We start from the raw sequence: 16,712 nt of genomic DNA, 5'->3' as shown, positions 1-16,712 counted from the left end.
AGTTTGCTGTTTCTTTTCTTTTTTTGCATTGACAGAGTTGATGAGCAAGTGCCCTGCATTACAATGAAATGGAGCTTTCTCATTCACTTTCCATCATGCAAATATATCACTTACATACTGTATTTGGGAGTTTAAATACATAATGGCAATTTATTACCTTTTTAAACATTTTACACAGTTTAAAAACGGAGCAAACTGTTTCTCCAATAGCATTGTGCTTTATAACTTTATAACTTTTTTCCCCTTGGTGTGTAATTTTTCATGGAAGCACTTTTATAAGACAACTCCCAAGAGCGGAGTAATAGATCATGTATTATTATTCATACAGGACCCTTTTTCAAAATCAAATCGTTCGTTTGGTTTGATAGCATGCAATATTGTTAGCATATCGCTTCTCCTATGTGTATTACATCACTCCACCCAGTGGAGAATGAGCGTTGAATATGGTTTACGATATTGCATGTTGTCAAGACAACATGACATCACAAGTCGGAGACGTAAAACTTCCGCACTAGCGAGTGACTGTGACAATTTGTAAACAGACATGGCCACCAGGTTTGCTTAGTTAAATATGGAAGATTTTGAGAGAATTTTGAAAGAGAAAGATGTGTTGAACACCAGAAAGGAATGTGTATGGATAATAATAATAATAATAATAATGGCTTTTCATGGTATAGCAGATATATTCTATTCAGCTAGCATTGTATTGTACTCATCTTCGACTCGTTCAATATCATGCTAGCTGAATGGAATACATCTGATATATCACTCAACGCCAGCCAATATTATTTAAATATTCATTCTTTTTTTTGTAAAATAAACAAATAAAAAGATGCAGCTCACTTTTGACCCTAACAGAGAAGTCTGTTAAGTGTGTTAGACCTGGTGACACAATACATGATTACAGAAGCTTCAGCTTTGAGACAAACCCAAAAATAGCACTGACCTGAAGTGAATATCAGACAGATCACGTTTAATCTGAACTCCACAGCAAACAGACTATTTTCTAGGCAGACACACAAACCAGTTTTTCCCTTGTCCTATTCAGATCATTAGCTTTGCTGCATACCTAGTTCAAATTCAAGTAATTTTATAACTAGAATAACATGTTGTAAGATTAGGATTGAGATATACTTAACTGTCCCCTCAGATCATTTTTTCTTGGACTTATCATTAGACAACAACCTGCAATTTTTAAATATATGTGTCGTGCCATGGGATTTTTGTACCAGATGCTCTGTTTACAGAATGCGTAGAAATGGCGTTGAAAAGCGCGCTAAATTTTGCTCCGTTTTCGCTGGCTGATCCAGTAACTATCAACAAATAATCACCTCAGTAGCACCCCTACAGGATACATTGACCACTTTTAATATCATCCACAACTGTGTTGGACTGAGGCTGGTTCTAGAGGACTTGACTACCGTGTAGTTACTGTCCAGAACCGGAAACGAGTCAACACTCGACAGCGTCCATTCATTGTACATGTACTGACTGATTCGGAGTCCTGGTCTCCATGTTTTCAGCACTGCATGTTCAGAGGTTAGAAAAAATAAAAACACATTTTATGACTGACTATCTTGGATCAGCAACAGTTCTAGCTTTGTTGGTAACATTTTGTACAGGTTAAAGTTGGTCCCAGGTTCTAAACAGAGCATCAGCAAATAATATTTTGGCATAATTGGCACAGTGCCAAAAATTAGTTTGGCACTGTGCCAAACAATCAGTGAGGCATCATATTAAATTACCTATAGCTGTTTTGCAAACCCATAGTAAAAGTAGTGGTATTCTGGTCCAAAAATGCACTTTAGACCTAGCATCATGTACATCATGGACATTTTGATGGCTTTCTGCTTGGAAAATGGACCATTTTGGGTTGCGTGCACATGATTTCATGTCAGATTTACAGTAACTTCCCTTGGGCCAATTTCATTTTGGTTTTCCTGCATACAGAGGCCTGGTAGTGTAATGCAGCAGGTAGAACTCATCTCATTCTCATTATCTCTAGCCGCTTTATCCTTCTACAGGGTCGCAGGCAAGCTGGAGCCTATCCCAGCTGACTACGGGCGAAAGGCGGGGTACACCCTGGACAAGTCGCCAGGTCATCACAGGGCCGACACATAGACACAGACAACCATTCACACTCACATTCACACCTACGGTCAATTTAGAGTCACCAGTTAACCTAACCTGCATGTCTTTGGACTGTGGGGGAAACCGGAGCACCCGGAGGAAACCCACGCGGACACGGGGAGAACATGCAAACTCCGCACAGAAAGGCCCTCGCCGGCCACAGGGCTCGAACCCGGACCTTCTTGCTGTGAGGCGACAGCGCTAACCACTACACCACCGTGCCGCCCTGCAGGTAGAACTCAAAATGCATAATCTGAGCATCTGGTATGAAAATGTGGTAGACTCACACACACACACACACATTTATTTATTTTTTAAATTAACATATATTAAAGAACATTCTCCTTTCAGTTGTTTTTAAGCCATATGCTGTTCTCATTATCATTTAACTTGCCCCACTTCCTTGCATTAAACCTTCCATGCTTGTGCAGTGCAAAGTGTTCAGGGCATGAAACTGCTAAAGAGCATAGCTCCAGTTAAAAAGTTGTAGAGCCTATGTTTTGCACATCTACAAACGAAAGGCATAGGGTGTGTTACGTTTCTTAAAATATGTGCTGTACATTGGTGAACTGCAATAGATAATGAATGTATAAGTGAACCGGTATTGCAGTGAGTCTCGTGCTCATGTTATTGTGGAAGGAATAAGAAAAACATTGGTGGTGTGGTGGTGTTGAAATCGTCTCTTTAATCTGTTTGTTTTGTTTGAGTATGGTGGTGTTTTTAATGTGCTCTTCGCTGTTTACTGCTTCCTCAGCCCTCTGCAGTCTTGAAAAAGAACAGTCAAGTACATCATGTAGGACACGTTAGGTCTTCTCAGGCCATAGAATACTACTGTGTGTTTGCATATATATATATATATATATATATGTATGTGTGTGTGTGTGTGTGAGAGAGAGAGAGATTGTTATTGCTAGTGTCTTCTTGGATGTTTTGGCTTTCATGGATCGGGAATGACCTTTCCTCTAATTGGAGGCACTGAATGACGTCTGGTTTGTTCTCCAGTTGGCCCTTTCATTCCTGCCTGCTGGATGTGAGAGGGGGAGGAAGAGAGACAAGTTATTGGAAAAACAGTAGTCTGACTTCAAGAACAGGCAGTATGGATATCATGACACTTTCAGTCTTTGGAAGTCTGCTTAGCATGTGGATAACAATAAATTCTCAAATGTCCTCGGAGCATGCCATAACCAGAGCATGTTTTTCCACACTTTCACTCGTTGATTCTGTTTCTCTTCCTTTTTCCTCTTCTACCTGTGGGATACTTGACAGTTGTTTAGTTCAGAACAGTCTATGCTCATCTCTTCTCTCTCTATCCTTTATCTGCTCATAAGAGAAATACACTTATGCAACACCTTACAATCTCTCTCTCTCTCTCTCTCTCTCTCTCTCTCTCTCTCTCTCTCTCACGCACACAGATATAGATAGATAGATAGATAGATAGATAGATAGATAGATAGATAGATAGATAGATAGATAGATAGATAGATAGATAGATAGATAGATAGATCCTCATGAAACCAGATCTGATTAAAAAAAAAATCCATCCATCCACATGTTTCTCTGCTCATATGTCACACTGATTTAAAATTTCCAAACTCATTGGACATTCCAGAACAATGTGTCTTTTTTTAGATCCTGATCAGCCAGAATAGCTGATCACAGCTGTATATTAAAGGGGCTTACTCACCTTAGAGCTTAAACTGTCACATGAAATTGAAGATATTTGGTTAGAGTATAGGCGGCATGGTGGTGTAGTGGTTAGCACTGTCACCTCACAGCAAGAAGGTCCGGGTTCGAGCCCCGTGGCCGGCGAGGGCCTTTCTGTGCAGAGTTTGCATGTTCTCCCCATGTCCGCGTGGGTTTCCTCCGGGTGCTCCGGTTTCCCCCACAGTCCAAAGACATGCAGGTTAGGTTAACTAGTGACTCTAAATTGACCGTAGGTGTGAATGTGAGTGTGAATGGTTGTCTGTGTCTATGTGTCAGCCCTGTGATGACCTGGCGACTTGTCTAGGGTGTACCCTGCCTTTCGCCCGTAGTCAGCTAGGATAGGCTCCAGCTTGCCTGCGACCCTGTAGAACAGGATAAAGCGGCTAGAGATAATGAGATGAGATGGTTAGAGTATCTACAGTATAACTTCCTTCAACTGATCCATTCCATTGTCATACGATTATTCCATTGGAATGGACCAGAACCGGCCTCTCGCGGGGGGCCACAAAGGTAAGAAAAGATAAGGCATATGTTGTTCAAAGCTTCCACATATAGCACATACTGTAGATGAAGGTAAAGTTTGAGACGGGTTTTGAAAGGATCGCTAACAGTGAATTTGCAGACATTTTGCTGCACAGAGCGCTACCATATAACGGTCATGTGATTTCAAAACAAAAACAACAATTCTGGGAAGGGTGAGTCGGCCCCTTTAATGTCCCGGTTCAGCTGTTTCTTCAAAATTTTCAAGAAAGAAAAAAAAAGACAGAGGTGATGAGGGAACCACTGTTAAATTATTGCAAATTATTTGGCGGCATTATACACCATTTAACCATTTAACTATAAACAGATATAAATTATGATATGTTGTTCTTTGATAAGTAAATATATTATAATCTTTGGCAAATTGTTGTGTCAGCAAAATTCCTTAAATTTGAAATCAGAGGATTTTTTTTAAATATTTTACTTCATTGTAATATGAACAACACTGTTTGTCCCTGAATGCCATCTTTTGTTTGTTTCTCAGCTTCCCAACATGTTTGGTGATCTACGCTCCACGTTCATTGCACTCATGATTGGCTCCTATGCTTCTTCTGCTGTCACTTTTCCAGGCATTAAGGTAAAAATCCACAGCTGATTCATGGTTTAAGTCTGTTAGTGACAGAAGAATGGTAAAAATGGGTGATGCAATGTGGCAGCTGCTACTCTTGCAATAAGCCTTGCAATCCCAATCTGACCTCAGATCACATCTTTGAGAGGTCTATTACTCCTGTGTAATTCCTGTAGATTCGGCATATTGTATATAGCTTACCGTAAGTGTTGCTTTTAATAATTACTGAAGCAATTTAGGTATAGATTTTGAGCAAAGTCCACAAATTCCAGGAACAATAGAATAAATATGAAACCAATACAGTAATGTAATGTTGCCATCCCTTAGTATGTGTTTGAATTAATCTTTATTATCCTCACAGGTGATCTATGACCTGGGCGTGGCATTTATCACCATCCTGCTTGTCTGGGCCGGCTGCGCTGGCCTGGTCTTCATCAACTGCTTCTTCAACTGGCCTCTGGAGCCCTTCCCTGGACCAGAGGACATGGACTACAGGTATGTGATCTCTTACAAACACAACAAGTCCCACAAATCTCTGTCTGATCACTCTCAGTCTGCTTCATCCACCAATTATATGAACAGAAGATTTAGATCATTATGGCTAATAGCTTACAAAGATTGTTGACACCAATAGATCAGTTTATCAGGTTCAGAGCCACTTCATCTCATTTATATCTCTTGATAATTCATTATTCATTTGTTTGAAAATGTCCACTTCTTGTTTCCATTAGTGTGAAGATCAAGTTCAGCTGGCTGGGCTTTGACCATAAGATCACAGGCAAACAGTTTTACAGGCAGGTCACCACGGTGGGCCGTAGACTCAGTGTGGGGAACTCCATGAAAAACCAACCCAAAATGCTGGCCACACAGGATGGAAACAAGATCTGCTTGTCCACTGTTGACCTAGATGTGCAGTGCAAGACCTCAGAGGAATGTAAGGGTCATATCTATTCATAATCTATGGACTTAATATGATTGAAATGTCTTCTTAGAAGGTAGGAAAATATAGACCTAGCTTTTGGCAGGACTCCAGAAGCAGTTTAAAGATTTAAACAAAATTACTCACTACAAAGGGCGGCACGGTGGTGTAGTGGTTAGCGCTGTCGCCTCACAGCAAGAAGGTCCTGGGTTCGAGCCCTGGGGCCGGCGAGGGCCTTTCTGTGTGGAGTTTGCATGTTCTCCCCGTGTCCGCGTGGGTTTCCTCCGGGTGCTCCTGTTTCCCCCACAGTCCAAAGACATGCAGGTTAGGTTGACTGGTGACTCTAAATTGACCGTAGGTGTGAATGTGAGTGTGAATGGTTGTCTGTGTCTATGTGTCAGCCCTGTGATGACCTGGCGACTTGTCCAGGGTGTACCCCGCCTTTCGCCCGTAGTCAGCTGGGATAGGCTCCAGCTTGCCTGCGACCCTGTAGAAGGATAAAGCAGCTAGAGATAATGAGATGAGATGAGACTCACTACAAAACAAATATCTTGCATAAAATATAGGTACATTTTAATTAATATATTGTATTAATACAATATGATGATTATGAGTTTCTAATTCATTATCTTATTCTATTTGCAGATAATTTTGCTAATTATTTCCATGATTTCCTTGCTGTTATTTCCAGAAAGAAGCAAAATTATCTGCCAAAAGAACAAGACCATTTTAGGGTTGAAATCTGACCAAATGTTGAGAAATAGGCTTAATAATCTCATATATGTTATATAATAATCACATAATAAGTACTGTTGATAAATGTGCCTATGTATATTCAGATATTTGCTAAGATAGCATTTCTGATGTGTCCCTGAACATATACTATCAGTCTAATTAATTATATAAGTCCAATGATTGATTTCCTACTTCATTCTTGATATAAATACTGTAGTCAGTAATGCTGTTTCAAATGCCAGTCAAACTTCAAATCACTTGTTCCTCAGAGCAGACAGTCTTATTCAAGCCCACATTAGCCTAGACAGACAAGACACACAGCCTTTGGCTGGCAAGCTGTCCAAGTCCAAGTGATTTAAGAAGGCTTTCCCTTTAAAGCACCTTGCATCCTGATCCAGAACAAATGGGGTGTAAGCAAACAAGCTCTAGCTAGTGAAGGGATGTAAATAAAGCACTTTTATGTGAGTTTAGTAGTCAAAGTCAGACTAAGAGCTTGACTCAGGTCAGAGTTCGGTGCACTTTAGCTGCACTAACCCAGCTCTGTACAATACAATTAGTATGAACTATTGGCCCTTTTCCACTACCCTTTTTCAGCTCACTTCAGCCCGACACGGCTCGCGTTTCGACTACCTCAGAGCAGCACGACTCCGCTCGCTTCAGCCCTACTCAGCACCCAAAACTCGCACGGTTTTGGAGTAGGGCTGAAGCAAGCCAAACCGAGCCGAGTGGGGCTAGGGGCGTGAGGAGACACTCCCCTGTGCACTGATTGGTGAGGAGGAGTGTCCTCACATGCCCCCACACGCCCCGCGAGCATGCTGGGATCTGTAAACACCGTAAACCCGGAAGAAGAAGAATTACTTATTACGAGAATTATGAAGCCTTATGCGCCTCGCCTCATCTATACGCTCTTGCCAGTATCTGTTGGCGTTGTCGGTGACAACAAGCCACAGCACCAAGACCAGCAACACTAACGACTCCATGCCCTCCATGTTTATTGTTTACTATCCAGGTCGTGAGACTACCGCTTAAAAGGTCACTGATGTCACTGTTTGCGCCGCCTAATGACATCACATGACGTCCACCCACTTTCGCTAACTCAACCCAATGTGTCCACCCACTTCCAGCCAGCACGGTTCAGCGCGGTTGTAGTCGAAATGCAACCCCAACAGCCCCACTCAGCTCCACTCAGCCCAACTCCGCACCGTACGGCTCAGCCCAACTCAGCCGCGTTGGTAGTGGAAAAGCGGCATATGATGCACACACAGACCTTTGCAAGCCATCTCTGCCCATATGAGGGTCCTTAACTCACAAAGGGGTCCCACGTTTGGCTTGTTCATGCTAAATGGACCATGTAATCGATTCACACAGTATCACAAGAAGCTCTGGCTGGCAGAAGATGTGGCGAGACAGGCAGATTGAAAGCCAGCAGCAATGGGCGAGTTGTTTTTTTAAAGGAGAGTCTGATACTAGTCAAATCCTAGAGCTAATGCCCTCGTGTTTTCATTACACTTGTTAGTTACAGCTGGCCTTAAAATCAAGAAGGTTTTCATTCTGTGTGTGTGTGTGTGTGTGTGTGTATTCTGAAGTGAGGTAGATTCCTGAAATACTGAGCAATAAATAGCTACCACAGCTGTGTCCAGGATTATAAATCCCGTTTCTTCATCAGTCAGTGTGGGTTTACAGCATCAAGCCTGGCTGATTATTAACAGGCCAAATTTTCCAGCCTGTAATGGACCACGAGGTTTATGCAGCCATTACCTTGCCATCCGAGCACCTGTAGAATTATTTTCCATTTGAACAGAGGCTGCTGTAATTAATTAAACATGTCTGTTCATCCCTGCCATGTAACAGGTATGGCCTCTGCTTCGTTGGTCAACATGACCAAGCTGCAGTACTTTTCCATTCAGCGCATCTGGGAAAAAAGATGCAGATAAACAATCGCTTTATACTTCACCAACAAAGACAGTGGATCAAAAGTGATATAAGGCTTTAAAGATGAAGAAATTTTGTCTCATAGAGAAGACGAACGGTCTGATAGGATTCTTCTTTTCTTTCTCTCTAGCCCAGTCATTCATGCATAGTGTCTTCAGCCCCATCTTCCTGCTCAGCCTCATCACCATGTGTGTCACTCAGCTGCGACTCATCTTCTACATGGGAGCCATGAACAGCATCCTGGAGTCCTTTACAGAAGGAGACCTCAGCACAGGTGTGTATAAAAGTGTTTACATGTAATGGTCTTTACTAGCACCAATGAAGGCTGACCAGTGAGTGAATGCTATTGGTTAACGTCTTCTGTGGAAACTCGCACTCAAATACACAAAAAGCATTAATAGTACGGGACACACCACAAAACCTATGTGCAAGTATCAAACCCAGCTGGATTGGTGTATTTGTTGTAGGTTTGTTATTCATGTGAAACTGCTAAACGCATAGCATAATGCTACTCACTACGGAGTGCAGCTTTATGGTCACTAGTGTTTGTTCTGTCAAGCGTGTCTGATTACTTCCAGGCTGTTTTCCCTGGAATGTCACTGTTGCTCATTTTTCTTTGAAAGTGACATGCTACTTCTAGTTCTGATGTGTTGTTCATGTTAGAGAAGGTGTATTTCCTTCACTGACTATTCCATGCTCTAACTCTTCTCGATGTGTGTTTTCTCCGCTTTTTCTGCACGTTCTCATGCTTTCTAATGCCTTCTCAGTGGAAAAGATGGAAGTGGGTAAGACTGCAGGCTAAATTGTATGTGCATTCTTTATTCTCTGTCTGCCTGCTCATCCACCTTCTCCTAACTTTGACATTAATTCATGTTGTCATACAAAACACAAATGGAGTTTTGCCTGGATTAGAAATTCTGCTTTGTGTCACGACTCGACTATACAATCCATCCACATACACTTATGTTAAAGCAATTTTGATACAGCCATAGATGAATGATTTAGGAATTGATGCTTACTATGGTTCTTCCTCTGTTTTCCATTCTCAGTGAGCACATACACCTCTATCTTTGGTGTGCTACAGCTGCTGTGTCTCTTGACCGCTCCAGTGATTGGCTACATCATGGACTGGAAACTAAAAGAGTGTGACGACAATAATGAGAAACAAATCACCAAGTGAGTGGGACAGTTAAACCCTTTAGATAGATAGATAGATAGATAGATAGATAGATAGATAGATAGATAGATAGATAGATAGATAGATAGATAGATAGATAGATAGATAGATAGATAGATATTTATTTATTTATTTATCTCCTCTTCTCAGAGACCCCACCCAGCCAAAGAGGCGTGATAGGCAGATCCAGCAGATTAGCAATGCCACCAGAGCCTTTATCTTCACAAACATGCTGCTGGTGGGCTTTGGGATCACCTGCCTGATCCCAAACCTGCCTCTACAGGTAAACTACATTCTATATACTATACTCAGTGTTTACTGCATAGTTACCAGCCTGCACCATGCACCACACTTCCACAGGGCAGGAAATTGGTGCAAAGCCACTCACGTCACTGCAGCTGTTGCTGTAGCAGCTGTATAGTGATTTAGTGACCTCTTGTGGATGAATTTGTCAGTTTATTTCCATATCAAGGAACATCCTGTTCTTACCAGCATCATTTATTCATTACAGAAACCATTTTAGAAAAGAGAAAAATCACACACACACACACACACACACACACACCGGTTATGGAGGCGTTGTTATAGAATGTTCCATCTGAAGATGATACTCTCACTCTCTCCATAGATCTTGTCCTTTATATTGCACACCATCGTAAGAGGTTTTATCCATTCTGCCGTGGGAGGACTATATGCTGCTGTGTGAGTACGATAGCTCTGATTTGGAACACAGCCCATTTGTGGATATGAAAACAGTGTATGACTTGTTTAATCTGGTCTGCAGGTACCCCTCCTCTCAGTTTGGCAGTTTGACAGGACTGCAGTCTCTGATCAGTGCTCTCTTTGCTCTTCTGCAACAGCCTCTCTTCATGGCCATGATGAGCCCGTTAAAGGGAGATCCTCTCTGGGTGAGCACATGCACACGTCATAGCCATATTACAATAATCAGTTATAACAATGTTTAATTAGCACAATATTGTTTGACCCTCTTTAACTCCAGGCTTGTTGTTCCTTTATTAATCTTAAAGCATATTACATAACGTCTATAAATTTTTCAGTAACTACCATGAGACTAACTGGAAAAATTGTAGTTACAAGCATGAGGACGGTACGCTTGGACTCGTCGATGAGTCCTAAGAGGGTGAGGGGTTATTCTAAAAAATAAATTAATTAGACATCATTGACACACTCAGTCCCATTGAGTAGATTCTTGTCTGCCAGCTTCATAGGTCGACTCATTCCTGTGGTTAAATACAGCTAGGTAATATAATCTAAGCAGACAGGCAACTCGCCCCTAGCATCCCGGGATAAACATACAGCAGTGTGTTCCCTCTTTGTAATTTCAGATAGAACCCTTTATTTCTAGAGTACTATACTCCCTCATTGACATTTTCTAGGAAACAGCCTGACTTCCCAATGCTCTATTTTTCGGTCTTAATCCTGTAATCCCTTTAATATTCCCTTATATAAATTGTAGCAAGTCAGTCAAATCACTTGCAAGCTTTTAAATTAGATTCAAAAACAGCTTCTAGCTCAAGGACACTTTCAGGTCTGATATTTCATTACCTATTTCACTATTTAGAAGAAGCCTCGATTTGTCACATTTACATTACAGTGAAATTCTTTTTATATCAGAGCGTAGGGGTAACCATGACTCAGCACCCCTGAAGCAGCCTTGCTTATTGCTCCATAGGAGCAGCACTGGTTTGAACCCCCAACCTTCTAATCATTAACCTAGAGCATTTACCATTGAGCCACTACTGCCCAGGCCCCTTAATGAGGGAACACATAGCTGAGGGAACATGATCCTGGAACCTGACCTGAATTATAGGCCCCTGGGAATATAAAGCTCTGGGAATACAGTGTTTGGGGACTACACTGCTCTGGGAATATAGTGCTTTGGTGATATATGGAGCTCTGGGAATATAGTGCTTTGGTGATATATGGAGCTCTGGGAATATAGTGCTCTAGGAACTTGTGCTTTGATGCTATATGGAGCTCTGGGAACTTAGTGCTCTGGGAACTTGTGATTTGATGCTACTGTATATGGAGCTCTGGAAATATAGAGCTCTGAGAATACAGTGCTTTGGGAATACACTGCTCTGGGACTATAGTGCTTTGGTGATATATGGAGGTCTGGGAATATAGTGCTCTGGAAATATAGTGCTTTGGTGATATATGGAGCTCTAGGAATATGGTGCTCTGGGAATAGTGCTTTGGTAAAATGGTGTGCTGGGAACATAGTGCTTTGGTAATAGTGTTCTAGGGACATAGTGCTTTGGTAATATACTGTCCTGGGAATAAAATGCTCTGGGGAACATAGTGCTTTTTTAATTTAGAGCTCTGGGAATACAAAGCTCTAGGAATATAGAGCTCTGAGAATACAGTGCTTTGGGAATACACTGCTCTGGGACTACAGTGCTTTGGCGATATATGGAGGTCTGGTAACATAGTGCTTTGGTAAAATTGTGTGCTGGGAATATAGTGCTTTGGTAATATAGTGTTCTAGGGGCATAGTGCTTTGGTAATATACTGCCCTGGGAATAAAATGCTCTGGGGAACATAGTGCTTTTTTAATATAGAGCTCTGGGAATACAAAGCTCTGGGAATACTAAGGCATTCTTGATCGTGATCTCCACTGCATTTCAGTTCTGGCTCTGATATTATTCATGTTATAAATCCAATCACATCCACAGTGAATGCATTACAGTAATGTATGTTGTCTGTTGGCCATATTGTGTGCTGTGTGCAGGTAAATGTGGGGCTGCTGGGTCTCAGCATGCTGGGCTTCTGCCTCCCTGGCTACCTGCTCTGGTATGGCAAGCAGCTGCACAGGCAAAAACAGGAACAGGAGGATGACCCTAAGATCTATCTCAAGATCAACAATGGCAATAACCAAGAGGCCTTTGTCTGAACATGGACTCACACATGTACGGCACCAGTCAGACTGAGAGCCAGGAGGCAACAGAGAGGAAAGGAGAGAGGAATGAAAATTTCAACCAGTGTAATTCAAATATCCTCTTTCCCTTATCCATCTCTATCAGTGTTCAACTATTCCTACACACACAAACAGAAACACAGACGTATAGACAAAGCAGCAAATACTGTTGAAAGTGACAATGTGCCACCCAAACATGCTTACACACTCTGTAGTCTCAGTACCAGATTCTCTGGATAAACCAGAAGCATCTGGTTACTGGAAAATGTTCCTTTAGAATTAAAATAGTGTTGTCGGTGTAGCTGGAATTCTCTTATGGATTATGGGTATCTCGCTACTCCATCTAGCCCTCTCTTAGTTTACTGTCCATCATATAAACTGAGATAACCAACCAGGTTAATCAATAATACCTTTGTTTTTAGGTATGATTACCATATTGGGAGCAATTTACCAATCCCTGTTCGATTTCTTGCCTCGTTTTCCGATCCTGACCTACGTGGCTAGAATAAAATGAAAGGAGGATTAATTCCATAGCGATGATATCAAACAAAACAATATTGTTTCTCCCGGATTATTTCCTATTGGGCTGGATGAACACTGTGACTCCCAAGTGAAAAACCTGTGATGCTACCTGCACTGGCTGTCCTCTCATACACAACAACTTATCAAAGAGCTCATAGTACTCTTGAATAAAACTGACATGGGCCCACATACACACTACCTATCTGGTTTGACATGTCAAGGGTGTGCAAAGAAAGAGGAAAGTAGAGAAGAAACTCCAAAAAGACATGTCATCCTGTCCTGTCTTTCAGGATTTCTAAAAATCAGGTTCCTGTTCGTCAGACTATGGACATATGGATATACAGTACAGTATTAAGACTCGGTATGAACTCCTCCAGTTGAACAGCATGCTTAAGCAACAAAAGAGAAAAAGACTGCTACAAGTGTTGTCAGACATTGTTGTATTGTTGCCAGTAATTACGACTCTAACTTCAGTTATGTGACTTCACATTTCTGGTTCCTCCAGTGTTTACAATGATCTTATTATCACAAAAGCTGATCCTAGCCAAACGCTCCTGCTTTGAGATATTTCACGAATGCACACCAGGCCAGATCTAGCAGCATGCCATACACAAGGAGTGGGCAAAATGGTGAAAATATCATATTGCGATATTTGAAGACCTCTTCAACATATTCATTTTATATCATTATATTTTGTTTTGCTGAAATTTAACAAGACAGTAGAGTCATATTATAAAATATTCTGAGATATACACATAATTACAGTATTTAATAAGGGAAAAGGAAACGACTGGTAGAAAAGTGTTTTTTTTTTCTTAAATGTCAAATCAGTTACAGCAATAATGAAGAAACAATGACTCTTGACACTACTCACAGTACTCATGAAAGTGTATCATGATCTTAATATATCGCAATATCGATATCATATTATCATATTGCCCAACCTTACTAGCCACAGCACAGCATGGCCATGAGACTGCAGCTTTTCCTGAATGGAGCATATCTGAGACACGGTGCATGTACTTAATTAAAATCATGTTAAACAGTATTCTTTATAAAATTAATGCTTCTTTTTAAGATCAGTTAAAGATGCAGCATTTAGTCTCTGATGATCTGATCTGATCGGACAATTAGCAATGCAGCATAGATTGCTGTGTGATGTGTTTTGCAATATATTTCAGTTTCCAATTATCAGACTGTTGCAATAGACATATAACTCTAAAGTCATGCTTTGTTTATAAGTGGCTCATGGACGGTTACTTGATAGTAAATAAGTGACTGTAAAGAAACTAAAAAGGAATTACACATAGTACAACAGACTGAATTTCACCAGCAATAACGTGTAACACTATACTGAATAGTTTTTAAACTGTAGGTATTGTACTGATTACCAGTGTGTTGTGTGTTTCCACCCACCTGCTCATTCAGTATTGAATTATACAGTCTGTTGTAAAGATTAACATGCTAGCTATAATAATAATTATTATTATTATCATACATGTTTTGTTTTATATTTTTGGTGAAAACAATTAGACTAGTAAAAATGTTTTAACCTGCAATGTGGCATGACCCCATTCAAGTTTTGCTCCATCTCATGACTGTTTGTGTTTATGGAGAGAGATAAAATGAGAGACATGATGGTTTTGGTCGAAAATTGAGGATTTAGTTTGCTTCTGCTAGTATTTACAGTGTATGTGTGCTAAAATCCTTCTCCATACACAGCCATCTAAGACCAATGCACAAAGAGTTGTTTAGGCAGTCAGTCACCTTTGTGCTCAAAGGTGTTGGGTGTTGTCCTGTTACTGTGTTTTTACCTAAATGATCCTAAATGGAAAAGAACAGGAATACTGTTTTCTTGATCATCAAGTATCAGTTCCTTTGTGTATATTACAAATGTAGGGTATCATACATCTGTAGTCACACTTTGTGGCTAAAAGAATTTTGGCTAAACTTGAATTTACTTAGATAATCAAAAAGGGAGGTGCTTGAAATGTTGCTCTATTTCGTCTCTAGTCTCACATTCATGTAGCTAAAATAAGTCTGATGGGATTTAGTTCAGTGTTTTCCTTCCTTAAAGGCTCAACTCCAACCCAGACAGATGTTACTCTCAGTTTTCTCATTTCAGACTTTACCTCAGCATGTTATGTGCCCATATTAAATAGTATAAAAATGATTTGAGATGATATTTTGAGTAAAATCATAATACACTTTCACAACTTGTATTGAAATGACCGTCTGGTCAACTGCTAGTTCTGAGCTAGTCACAACTCTCCCAGACTTTGTGTAATGATTCACCATGTAATACGAATGCTACAGAGAAACATCTCTGTTGCCTTAGTGAATGTGTGCTGTGGTTAAAAATCGGCACTGGTGCACCTTGACCTTTCACAAAGATGATAAATCATCTTTGTCCTTGCTGTGCATATAAACAGATGACAGCTCGAGGTTTCGCCTTGACTGTACAACTGAATATATGACACTTGCATCCCTCAACCTTCGTATCCTACCAAAGGTAGACCAACACAGCTTCACTGATTTTTCTTCAGAGATGTTTCACTGTGATTTTCAGTGGAAGATCAGTTGTGAAGAGTTCAGTTCTGTGCAGAGAAACAGGTTAAATCTTTCCTACACCCTAGTGTTTGTTTCACTTTGCATAAATATGTTCTCTATAAGGACACTGTCATGTGTAGAGTGTGTGCATGTGCCAGCTTTTACAGATTTGAACATGTTTAGATATTAGAGATGAAATTTCACATTAATGCAGTACTGTAATCAAGCACAATGAATGTGAGAGTATAACCCCCCCCCCCCCCCCCCCCCCCAAGACCGGAAAGAAAATGCACTTTTTTTCACTGCCATATCTTAATTGTTCATCCTTAACATCATAACCCACGTGTGTTCATGTAGGTTTTTACGTTTGATGCTTATTTTGAGTGACTGATTATTGATAGATGCAGATTATTTTGGGCTTCTGAAGTGTGGAAAGTAATAGGTGAAACACCAATGTTTTTCCTCAACTTGTATTTTGTATTTCATTGACTTGTAGCCTACTTTGTTACCTTTTTCATCTTTTATAGGTCTTTTTTTCCTGTTCCATGTGAAACGTTTTGTCTCAGTGCTATGTACGGCATTTTGATTACGTTGTTGTATATCACTACTTAACACCTGTTGTTTGAGTTTTAAATTAATTGTTTTAACAACAACAAAAAATCAAATATATGAAAAATAAATATAAATTCAAAATCGTTTTCTATTAAAATATGGCATATGTCAGTTTGTGTGTACACATGCCTGTCCTGTACATCACACAGACACTATTTGATTATTTAATTGTATTATTTTGATCCAGTCTAACCAAAATGCATGGTTTGAATTGAGGGATATATTCTCATTAATAATATACAGTCCAGCCTAAATATATCCCAGTTGTCTTTCCATTTATTCAGTCAATGACAGAAATAAAATAATTTCTTAGATATGACTATCCGAGTTGTAAATAATACTGTACATTACATACAATCAGTTCCAGAATTATTGGCAGCTTACA

General features: G+C 40.3%; 1 protein-coding gene across 2 annotated transcripts in view; it reads left to right on the top strand.

Moving 5' to 3' along the window:
• The window catches only part of slc43a2a (solute carrier family 43 member 2a), a 32,376-nt gene extending 15,952 nt beyond the window's left edge, over positions 1-16,424 (top strand). For both annotated transcript variants that reach the window (XM_060944215.1, XM_060944216.1), the window contains 9 exons: positions 4,859-4,951; positions 5,304-5,437; positions 5,674-5,876; positions 8,659-8,802; positions 9,578-9,704; positions 9,856-9,988; positions 10,334-10,407; positions 10,490-10,613; positions 12,458-16,424. In XM_060944215.1, coding sequence (XP_060800198.1) covers positions 4,859-4,951; positions 5,304-5,437; positions 5,674-5,876; positions 8,659-8,802; positions 9,578-9,704; positions 9,856-9,988; positions 10,334-10,407; positions 10,490-10,613; positions 12,458-12,619 — 1,194 coding nt within the window. In that variant the 3' untranslated portion in view covers positions 12,620-16,424. The remainder of the gene's footprint in view (positions 1-4,858; positions 4,952-5,303; positions 5,438-5,673; positions 5,877-8,658; positions 8,803-9,577; positions 9,705-9,855; positions 9,989-10,333; positions 10,408-10,489; positions 10,614-12,457) is intronic.
• The last annotated feature ends 288 nt before the right edge of the window (positions 16,425-16,712 follow it).

Source organism: Neoarius graeffei, chromosome 17 (genome assembly GCF_027579695.1).
Source record: "Neoarius graeffei isolate fNeoGra1 chromosome 17, fNeoGra1.pri, whole genome shotgun sequence".
Lineage (NCBI taxonomy): Eukaryota > Metazoa > Chordata > Actinopteri > Siluriformes > Ariidae > Neoarius > Neoarius graeffei.
Note: the sequence above shows the minus strand (reverse complement) of the source record. Positions and strands in the feature narration are given on the sequence as shown.